This window comes from Momordica charantia (genome assembly GCF_013281855.1).
Source record: "Momordica charantia cultivar OHB3-1 chromosome 5 unlocalized genomic scaffold, Mcharantia_2.0 BLBB01000005.1, whole genome shotgun sequence".
Classification (NCBI taxonomy): domain Eukaryota; kingdom Viridiplantae; phylum Streptophyta; class Magnoliopsida; order Cucurbitales; family Cucurbitaceae; genus Momordica; species Momordica charantia.
This window is the reverse complement of record NW_028275163.1, coordinates 22,109,290-22,120,810: the sequence shown is the minus strand read 5'-3', so window position 1 is coordinate 22,120,810 and position 11,521 is coordinate 22,109,290. Positions and strand designations below refer to the sequence as shown.

At 29.2% G+C, this 11,521-nt stretch overlaps 1 protein-coding gene across 1 annotated transcript; it reads right to left on the bottom strand.

Annotated features, from left to right (window-relative positions):
* Positions 1–1,123: 1,123 nt before the first annotated feature.
* Positions 1,124–2,084, bottom strand: LOC148211542 (transcription repressor OFP6-like). The gene has a single exon (XM_088124315.1). It carries the CDS (start codon positions 1,931–1,933, stop codon positions 1,409–1,411), a length of 525 nt encoding a protein of 174 aa, XP_087980441.1. The 5' UTR covers positions 1,934–2,084; the 3' UTR covers positions 1,124–1,408.
* Between the last annotated feature and the right edge of the window lie 9,437 nt (positions 2,085–11,521).

Sequence of the window (11,521 nt, the reverse complement as noted above, 5' to 3'; positions counted from 1 at the left end):
AGCCTTTTCTTTTCTTCCTTCTACCATTGTCCTCTTCTTCACTCAACTTTGTCTTCACCTTTTTTCCTTTTTCCAATAATCACCGATGCAATTTTATGCATTTATATGTCACCAATCCAACCATTTTTCATTGTCTTTGATTAATTTAATGACCTCACAAATTTTATTTTCAGTGAAACGATGTTCTAAATCCAACTTTATCGTTCCTTTAGTGATTAAAAATTAACGTTGTGCAACGAAGTGAAATGGCAAGAAGATAACTAAAATACTATTATGGTCTTTGTACTTTCAATTTTTTGTTCGTTTTTGTATATGTATACTTAAAATGTCTATTTTAGTTAATGAACTTTTAAAAATATATCATTTTGGTCTCTTCACGTAGTTTTTTGTCTCATTTTTTCCTATCACAATTACAACATAATACTTCTTTAGTATATTTGTTGAAAAGTAATCATAAGTTTCATAAATTTTTATTGTATAGAAAATTTATGTTAAATTTTTATAAACATGAACGAAAAAACAACTACTTTTTTAAAGTACAAAAACCAAAACAAATGTTTTGAAAATACAACGACTAAATATACCAAAATTAAAATTACATGACAAAAAGGTAGAAGGACGAAAATGAACAAAATCTGAAAATACATGTACCAAAATAATATTTTAACCAATAAAGAAATACATATGCATCAGTTAGCATCAGATTTTTTAATTAATAAATTTAGATTGGTTTAACTAAATATTAATTATTTTTAAAAATAGACATAAACCAACCCAATTCATAATGAGATTCCAACTTTTTTTTTTTTTAATACAAGTTTAAAATTCAACCAATTCAACCCATCTGAGTTAGAATTCATCAATTTTTTTTAGTTATCAAATTTAATTATTGAAATTTATGTGGCTTTTACTTCGAGTAATTTTAATTTAACTCTTTTCTTTAGTTTCCACTTTCTATACCGTCTACCGATTAGCCGCTAAAAAAACATACACAAACTTGGGAATGTAATTTCCTTCATTTTACTTTATTGCTAGTATCAATATTTTGATTTTGATTTTGATTTTTTTTTTTTTTTGTGCAAAGAAGCCTATGGATGCTATACTACCAAAAATAATAAGAAAATAAAAATAAAAAAGATACCATCATGTATTTGACAATTGGCTAAAAAACAGTTAACAATAATTACATCTTCCCACTTCACCAAGATCCCAAAAATGAACCTATCTTGGAAAAAAAGTAAAAGAAAAAAAAAATAGAAAAAGAAAAGAAAAAAAAAGAAGAGAGAGAAAGAGAGTAGAGAGAGAGAGAGAGAGAGAGAGAGAGAGAGAGAGAGCCAACTGATTCTGAAGAAACTGAAAGCAAAAAGCTAAACTGATCGTGAATTCACGCAAAAGGCATGCGCGGCGGTTAGAAGGCGCGTGATCTGACAGCGCGTCTCCGTTTAACAGGCGCCACCGTAGCAGCCGCCGCGGCTGCCGCCGTCGATCTCCCACAGAACACGCCGTCCCAGATCTCGGCAAAGGCTCGAATTATAATCCCATGGTTGCACGGCGAATTCAGTTGAAGGAAACAGCTCAGAAGCTCCCGAAGCCCTTCCTGAGTGTAAATTTCGTTCTCCAGAATCATCTGCAGCATCGACTGCCGGAAATCAACGTACGGATCGCTCGAATCCTTCTCCACCGCCACGCTCACGCCGCCGATCTTCCACAGCCCGTCGCCGGCGTCCACGTCTCTCAACTTGCTCTCGGAAAAGCTCGACGGAGATCGGTACAGGCGGCGGTCGTCGGCGTCGCCGGCGGGTTTCCGGGAGGTCCGGGCCCTGGATTTGGGACAGAAAATCTGAGAAAGTAAGGTTTTGGGCTTTCTGCAACTGCCGCAGCCAATGTCGACGGAGACGGTGTTGAGGAGAAGCTTTTTCCGGACGGCGGCCATTGTCGGCGGATGAGAAGGTGGCGATCGGATCTTATGGTGGAGCGGAAAATGGGGGAAGGGGAAGGGCTTGAGCTCTATAAATCCTGCACGTGAGCTACGACTGACCCTACGTGATATGATGACTTTGTCTGAGTTTTTTAAATAATCCAAAAATTATTATTATTTATTTTTTTCTTTTTTCTAATTAAGATACGAATACAAGTTGTTGTTACTACTCTTACTCTTAATTAATAATTGGTGGGTTCGATCAATAAATTAAACATTAAATTCGATCTATTCAATTTTTAGGGAAAAAAAACTAAGAAAGTTAAGATGAGAACGAAGTATCATGCTAAGTAAGTAGGCACACTCCACTCCGACTTGGAGAAGATATTAATTTACACGAAACTCATTTAATAATTCAAAGGAACGGTGATTTGTGTGAAAAAGATTTATTTCAATTTCCTGCAAAAGAAAAAGAAAATCTGTTGAATGACAAATACTATGATTGCAGGACTTGATTCCAACTTTCTCCTTTGTATGAAGGACGGAGTTTCACCTTCACGCAATCTCTTGTACTAAAATTTATTTTCAGACCACTTGTGCTTTCATTTATTTAATTAATTAGGGAGGTGTTTAAATATATATCCTGCAAACTTAATTAATATTTAGCATTGGGAAGGCACAAAGTCATGGTTTAGAAGTTAGGAAAATGATATTTAAATGAATTTTTAAAGGAATACAAGCTTCCAATTCAGAATTAATTCAAGTTTCAAACTTCCATGTGAAGAACCCTTATTTCAGACCAATAATAATATTTGATTCTTTTTATATTTTCAAAGCAATTAATAGATTTTTCACTCGAGACCTTCAAAGGCGTTGAATCTAATTATGACTCGTGGTCCATGTTAAACATTATTGATATGATTTTGTCACAACATAAGCCTACTAGTAATTATATTACAAGCTCCAACTCAACTTTCATGTAGACTAAAGTTAAGGGTTTTATTATTTGACCAATTATTTTGTGGAATATATATTTTTATTTTATTTTATAAAAGTACAAGGTAAACAAAAAAAAAAGCAATTTTTTAGCAATTTTTTTTTCAATTTTTTTTGTTCTTAAAAATTATAGTTCTGGTTGATATGATGCAGGGTTCTAGATGATATGACCTATTGGCTTCATATTTGAAGTGAGTGTCCTGTCAACTGAGGTAAGCTTGCATCGATTTCGTCTCCAACTACATACACTTGGAGGCTTAAGTTAGTACTTAATCCAAATTGTTGTAAGAATCCAGCTTAATTAAGTTTGTGTAGAAATTGCGTACCTTTAAAAGTACTGCACTCCACGTTTTAAGGAGAACTTTAAGAAACAATGGTTTTACCTGCATTGTTCAGGTTGGTACTCAATTGTGCTTTTGCTAGTCTGTTCAGAGGTGATTCTGTTTGTCCTATCTCGTCTTCGACCTTCCAAGCTGAGACTCGAATACATGTTTATAGACGAGTTGTCATCCACGTGGCTGGTTCTGATTCAATCTATAATACTTCTATATGTGTTTTTTTCTCCCATCTTGTGATCTACTCTCATAAATGGTCTCAGAATTCTAGTCAGCCTAAGGAAGCACATACTAAGGAAGGTCATGACACAATGGAAAATTTAAAATATAAGGAAATAAGTTAATATATAGTGTTTTAATAAATTATTACATGCTGAAGTATGCATGTATGCATAGTAGCCACATATGTTGATATGCTGATGTGAATATTATGTAAATAGATATCGAATAATAAATAATTAAATAATTAAATTTTTTTTTATTAGAATAATCTAAAGTATTGAGGAAAAAGGGATTCAGATAGTAATTAAATGAAATATTAATTAAGTCATGCATCCTATAGTAGAGTCTAAATTAATAACTTACCATTATTATTTTGTTCAGGTACATGCACCACGAGAATTTTTCACACGTATTCTTTATATTCTTTATGTCCATGTTGGATGTCAAATTTGGCAGATTGCATAGACAAAACTTTATTGTATTGGTCGAAATTTGATTCAGAATATAATGTGACGGAAAATAATGTTTGGTTGGATCTGTACGTTTGATAAAATAATTTTTTTAAAAGAATTAATATTTGTGGATATCAGAAATTAAAAAAAAAAAGGAAAAAATAAATATTATTGGCCCAAAGTTGTATGGTCCGTGAGGTTGTTTATTTATTTATTTATTAAATCCACGGCTGCAATCATTGTTAAACAAAGTCACGAGAGCGCCCCCCAATGTTTCACAAAATCCCAAAACCACACCTTAATTTCCACTATTTACATTATCCACTCCCTACTTTTAACGGTTTCTTAAACTTCATTGTTTTGTTACGTCTTGTATTAAAATAATTTCAATACTTCTGATCTTGTTTTTTTGCATAATTCCTATTAATTTTTTCTTTTTTTTTTTTTTGAAAAATAAGTTTGGTTCCTATTCTACGAGACATGTTTCATACATCATATATTCATAAAATTTTAGTATCATGTTTACAATAAATTTTGAACTTTCAGTTATTTATTTTATAGGTTCATAAATTCTAACAATATCTTATAAATTAAATTAGAAATGTGTTAAACATAAAATTGAAAATTCTTAAATATTTAATTTTTGGACTACGTAATAAGTTTTAAATTTTAGAAACTATTAGACACACTATGGAAAGGTTACAAATTTATTAAAGTTACTTTTGAAAAATAACTTATTGAAGTTTAAAATTTTATTTGGACTTTATTTTTAATGGGTTAGTTTCGTTATTCCATAAATATTTAAAATTCATCCATTTATATACTTATATAATTATATCATATTTAAAATCACAAAATCATTTTGCACTCTCATAATTTAAAGAGGGTAAATAAATTTTCTACTTGAATTAGAAACATGTTGAGAAAATGCATCAATAAAAAATTTTCTTTCTTAGCTCAATTTTTTCTTGTAATTATAAAATTGTTACATCTGTTAATTAAGATGTTTTTATGTTGAGCCACCATTAATTTTATGTTTTAGGTTTAATAATTATATATATAGTTTTGTATACAAGATGAAATTATTCTAGGAATGAAAATATCTCATCTTTTATGAAAGTATATGTATATTTAACTCTTTTAGACTTTCTAAACTTCTCCAAGTTTGATAAAGAACACATTTACAGCAATCCCTCATCTATTGAATTTATCACTCTTTTGTAGGTTTATTGTTTGATTTTTATTCTAAATGGCAGTATGATTTCATTTGTTAAACTATAAAAGAAATTAACAATTTTTTTTTCCAGAAATACGAGATGGATAGGAATGGCAAGGGGTGGGGCGAGACCGAGGGCCTATCTCCATCCACGCTCCGTTGGGGATTTTTTCACTATCCCTACCCCGTCCCTGAAATTTTGGAGACGGGAACGGGGCGAGGATTCCCGGGGAACCTATCCCCGTTAAAATATATATATTTTTTATTTTTTATTTTTTAAATTTTTAAATTTTTAGTTAAGAAAAAAATAGAAAAATTAAATTAAATATTAAATGGAATGAGGATGGGGTGTCACACCCCCTCCTTGTCGGGGACCCCGATTAGGATCCTCGATTTAACCGCATCCCCTCGGATCGAGTTCCTGCAGGAATCGAGTCTCGCGGGTTTTTTTTGCCATCCGTAGAGGTGGCTCAAATTTTTTTTTTTATCTTTTTATTGATTGAACTCCAAGCTATGGTTTAATGGGATGGACAAAATGGAAGAAATAAATACAAATATTATAAAGAATTGAAAGAGTATTTAAGAGTGATCGTGCATTAATAAACTATTGGATTGAACAGATAGTTAATTTGACCAAAACGAAAACCAAGCGGCTGCTTAACCTATTCCTCATACAGTTTTTACACACGTGACAGGCAACACCGATGTTCTCTTTAAAAAACCATAATCCTTTTTTTTTTTTTAAGAAAAATTTATAGGATTTTTGTCTTTTTGTTTATCTTTTAATTGGATATGATCAGTATTGTTTTCTTTTTTAAGGGAAAAAAATAGGATTTATTATCCGATACATATTTATATTTTATATTTTTCATAAAATTGGGCCATTAAATAAGCAATAAAAAGTAAAAGAAGCTGATCTAGAAGTTATCTTAGGTTTAAAAATAAATTTAGTTTCTGAATTTGAATATTTATGTAGCTAGTCGAAAGATTTAATTACTCTCCAAATATTTGTGATTAGATTAATAAGTGAGGATTTAGCACTAGGTTGGCCAACTACATAAAATAATGACAAATAAATAAATTTGATGGAAGCATGCTTGTGTAGTACATTTTTTTTTAATTTTGACAATTGTGTTGATGTGTGGATTTCGACCCTTCGATTCTCCTTCTCGCACACACCTAACTCGAACTTGATGATAAGAGAATTGATACCTGCAAAACCAAATCGATCTAAATCAGTGTGACCTTAGTCACACAGACCCCGATGCCTAAATTAGCAAGGAGAGTTGAGAAATAGTGAGTTTCTGGTATCTTACTTGCCTTTTTAGGATTAGGCTGCTATTTATAACTGTGAGGATGGTTCCAGAGTCTTCTTGTAGTTGAATCCTAATTCTTAGTTGCAAGGCCCAATGATTGTTAATCAACAGAAGAGGGTGGATGTTGGGTTCGGCCCCGAACAGGGGTGTTTAACCTCTTGACGTTAGATCCGAACGAAGGAAGTCGTGTTGTACCTTGGTCCAAAGGCCAAGGTGAGAAACCGACGCCTCGGTGCCGAGGAGGTCTCAGTGCTGAGGTGGGGTCGGCACCTCGACATCGGGTCGTCTTTTGGCATGGGTCGACCTTTTATGTCATGGGCCAATCTCCCCTTATCGATGATCTCGGGTTTCGATCTCTTGTCTCGTTTCGAGTCGTTTTTGTTCTCATAACAAATCGTGTAATACATTCTGACATAGTAGATAATAAATAAAAGTCATACGGCTTTTACATTAACATTCAAGAAATGAAGTTAATGATAATAATTAAATAGGCATAAAGGTAAATGTTTCCGGATTAAATTTGTAATTTAATAGTGAATTATCAAAAAAATCAACCTGACACTTGACATAATTCAACGGGTTAAGATATATATTCTCATCCGTGATTGGAATCGGGTTGAACTTAAAAAAAATCATAATAATAAAACTTTCAACCTATATTTGTAAAATCTCTTAAAATTTTAATTATTAATATTTTGGTCTATTTATGAACAAATCGTAAACTAACCCTTAAATTTGCCGGCCCAACTGGCTACAGAATTGGGCTCTTGGCCCATGGGAGCCAAGGGCTAGTTTAGTTACACAAATAATACTTTTTTCAAGCAAACTAATTTTACTTGTATATTTTTAATAGTTTAGAATTTTGATTTAGAGCATAGTTTACTGAAAGGTATTAATTTATTTATATATTTATAATAGTTATGGTGAAAATTTAAGAAGAAAAATAATGTATTTGTTCTGTAAAGATAACTATTTAAACGAAATAAAAATCGACATAATTCACATTATTATTTTTAGTCCATGGTTCATGATTGAATTCTTTTGTTTTGGTTATAAAATATACCGGGCTTAATTTAATTAAACAAGAGTTTAATCAAGATTTATTCAAAAGTAACAGTTTCATATTTCTCATTTAAAAAAATATAAGACCTGTTTAGTATGCAATAGTGTTAGAACGTAATTTGACATGGTTGGTTGAACTGGGTGGTCAGAATTGGACCTGATGTGTTGTGAATAGAAGAAAGACGGATTCTTGACTTAAACAGCTAAATCTAAGAGGATATGCACCAAGAAAAAGGTGAGCTAACGCCAGCGTAGTGCCGGCATACACTCCGATGCTTAAGTTAATATGAAAACTGAAGAAAGAGACTGCTTGAGAAGAAAAATTGAGTATAGTGAGAGCAGAGTGATTTCGAATACAAATTCTATATTTTTTTTAGATTTACAAAATCAAATAAATTATATTGGGTAGATTTTTTTTTTATTGTTTTCGAATTTTGTGATCCAAATATTGAAAATTATGAAAACAACATTTTTATGTTTTCAGATTTTCAATTTGAAACTTTAATTATTAACTACACTTAGTTCACAAATATGTTACTGGACATTTTAAATAGTTTTTTAAATTGAAGTTCAATTTTAGATCTGTCGTCAAACACATATCCGAAAACACTATAAACATAAAACAACTATGTTTTTATTGAATCTTTTTAGGTTTCTGTTTATCACTAACAAAACGCATCCTAAACAATTTGAAAATAATTTTAAAAATGAAAAAGTACATGGTAATTATCCAAATTATATTTCTAAACAATTAGAAAGAATAACAAAATTTTGTTATTAAACACAATGCCTTACGTTTGGAATCCAAATTTCTCTATCTTCTACTACTTTTACCAAATGTAAAAGAATGAAATGAAGAGACGTAGATTTGAATATTATAAATTTAAATTAATAGTTTCAAATCTATATTTTATTTATATTCATTCATTTTTTTCAATGCATAATTTTGGCTCATGTTATTATCATCAACGATGCAATTATGCTAAATTCAACTAATTTTTTAGGCATAAAAAGAAAGAATTAGAGAAAAAAAAAAAACAAGAAAGAAGTTTTGATTGAATACTCTTTAGTTTATGGTAGGCCAAATTAATTGCATTTAAATGTGGCTGGCCACGTCGTCTCTCTAGCTCTCTGACCGAATTTCTACTATTTTTGCAAACTTAGCATAATTCAACTATTATAACATATATCATCATTAAAAAAAAATTGAAGTTTCGAATCTGGATGTAAATGTTTAGCTAAAAAAGCTCTGAATAACATTTTCTCTTTTTCACTAAGAAAAACCATTTTCTCTTTTGAAAATTATAAATTTGTTTTTTGAATTTTACGATTTGCCTAATTACAAGTTTTAATTATTAATTAAGTTTATAAACTACATTTGAATTTTTTTTTATAAACTATAAATTTACCTGACATATTTTAGTTGGACAAGTTAATAATAAAGTACATTTATTTGCGACTCATTTTATCTAAATTTTTTGAGAATTCAGATCATTAAAATTTATAAAGTTTAGATATTAAAATAAAATCTTGAACTTATAAGTTCAAAAACAAGCTTGGAATTTGGATTACGTGAAACGGAGAGAGAGGATACTTGGAAGTTAGGTCCATCAGACAACGGTTTTTTGTTTCTTTAAAAATTATGAATTTCTTTAATATATTTTTCATAATTTTTATGAACACCCACGGATTCGTTGCTAAATTTAAAAAAACAAAAAGTAAATATTTAAAAATTAATATTTTTTTTTTAGTTTTTTAAATTTGTAAACGTTTTAAAATTTGAGTTCGAAGCTATATGTACAGTAATATATGTCTATTTAATAAATATAGTTGCTTTATTATGTACTATTCAATGTTCAATTGGGTGAAACTAAACTTAAATCATATGCTAAAGTTTCCATTATACATAACATTCATGTTTGAAAGAGGACAGGTAAATTGTGAGATAATAATTCTTTTATCAATATTTAAAGAAAAGTTTGCTAAAAAAAAAAAAGAACATTATCTTTTTATTTCTAAAATTTATATTCAAATTTAGGAACTTTTTAAACCATGAAAAAACAAAGGAAAAAGAGTAGAACAACTATAAAAGGAATGTATTTCTAAAAAAATATAAAAGAATTATCACGCAATGTCAAATTTCTATTGTTTAGAAAATTTTTATTAGAAGATCATTTGTTAACAAAAACTAAAGACAAAGTAAAAAGCTAGAAATTTGATGTATTTTAGTTTTAGTATTAAAAAACATCCTAATTGCTTGCATTATTTCAACGGTTAATAAATTTGTACCTCAATGTTATAATTGTTTTCACGAACAAAAAAATGTGGAAATGAGAGATTGAACGTCCAACCTCAAGAGAAAGAACAATATGCCTTATCTGTTAGAATTATATTAATATGTTGCCCTCTATGTTATAATTAAGTTGCGGAAGACTGGGAAAAGATGGTCAACTTAATGTGACTATTTTTTAATTTAGACAAATTATTTGGTTTGGACTATGAGTTCAAGTCTTTTAATATTCTCATTTACTTTTCTTTTTGGTCCCACTTTAAGTCTCTATGAACTATACGATAAATCAATTTATTTCATGTTAGTGATGGGCATACATATTGAAATTTAAAATAAACTCGTATGACTAATTCAATTTTCTTATGTGGGGATATTGGAAAAAATAATTACAAATTGTTGTTTGATATTAATTTTTTTTCATGCTTATTTTATTTTCTTAGTCATTATTCAATGGATTATTAAGATGAAAGAGGGATACATCAAAAGTGACAATAAAATTGGCCAAATTTTTCAATAACAGAATTGGAAGAATTGAACACAAAGTTCAATTGGTCAACTATCAGTGTTGAATATTCTCCATCATATTTGTAAGGTAATATTTTAAATAAGAAGAATAATAACAATAATAATAGGTAGGAGTGAAAATTACATATAAGCGAAACCAAACCAGGTCAATATTTATATATATTTTTTAATATCATTAATGGGTTGAGAAAAAAAAATGTTATTATTATTTTTATATACAACTTGAAGGGCTGAGATGTACAAAATGACCAAATACTCCTCCCGGTAACTCCCACATATGAACAAAACTACTTCCGAAGAATTCCAAGAAAATCCCCTCATTAATGAGGTTATTGGATATGGTTGAAACCACACTTATAACTATCCTTCGACATTTACGTCGACATTTCAATCTTTTCATAAGTTTGACATCGATATTAGAAATAAATCGACATTTCTGTCATAAAAATATGAAAAATATCAATAAAATACCACTAATTTATACATAATATTAATATTAATTAATTTTTAACTTATTTAAAAAGTATGAAAATATTTATTTGTTAATTTAAATATTTTTTACAATTTTTTAATTTCTATAACTTTTACCTGAAATATCCATTGACATCGACATTTTATCAATATTTTCATGAAATTGAGACTTTGACATTTAAAACCTAGGTTGAAACAACATATTTGAAAATTTTACACCATTAAATTTAGATTTAAATATTATTTTAGTCGTTGGTACTCTCAATTTTTATTTATTTAATGTTGTATTCTCAAATGGTACTTTCAAAATGTATAAAACCCTTATACAAAACTATGACTACATTAAAAAAGAATTACTGAGTGTGTATATATATATATATATATATATATATATATATATATTTTTCTTTTTTGAAAATTAAAATGACTGAATAAAATAAAAAACTGAAATGTCACCTTTTAGAAGGAGTAGTTATATACGGGTGGACCAAACTTTGAGATAATTCAGAATTACCAACTAAATAACAAATAAACTAACTATTCCATTATATACATATAATAAAATTAACGTTGTTTTGAAAATATAGAGACTAAAATAAATAAAATTTAAAATTATAAGATCAAAATGATATTTAACTTTGAATTTACAGAAGGTAAATAAAAAATGTATATATGAAGTGTACCTAACTTATTAAGAATAGTCACCTCTAGACAGCTC

Bases quoted from the DNA above. Each gene is read 5' to 3' on its own strand.
- LOC148211542 (XM_088124315.1), bottom strand. From the start codon at position 1,933: ATGGCCGCCGTCCGGAAAAAGCTTCTCCTCAACACCGTCTCCGTCGAC.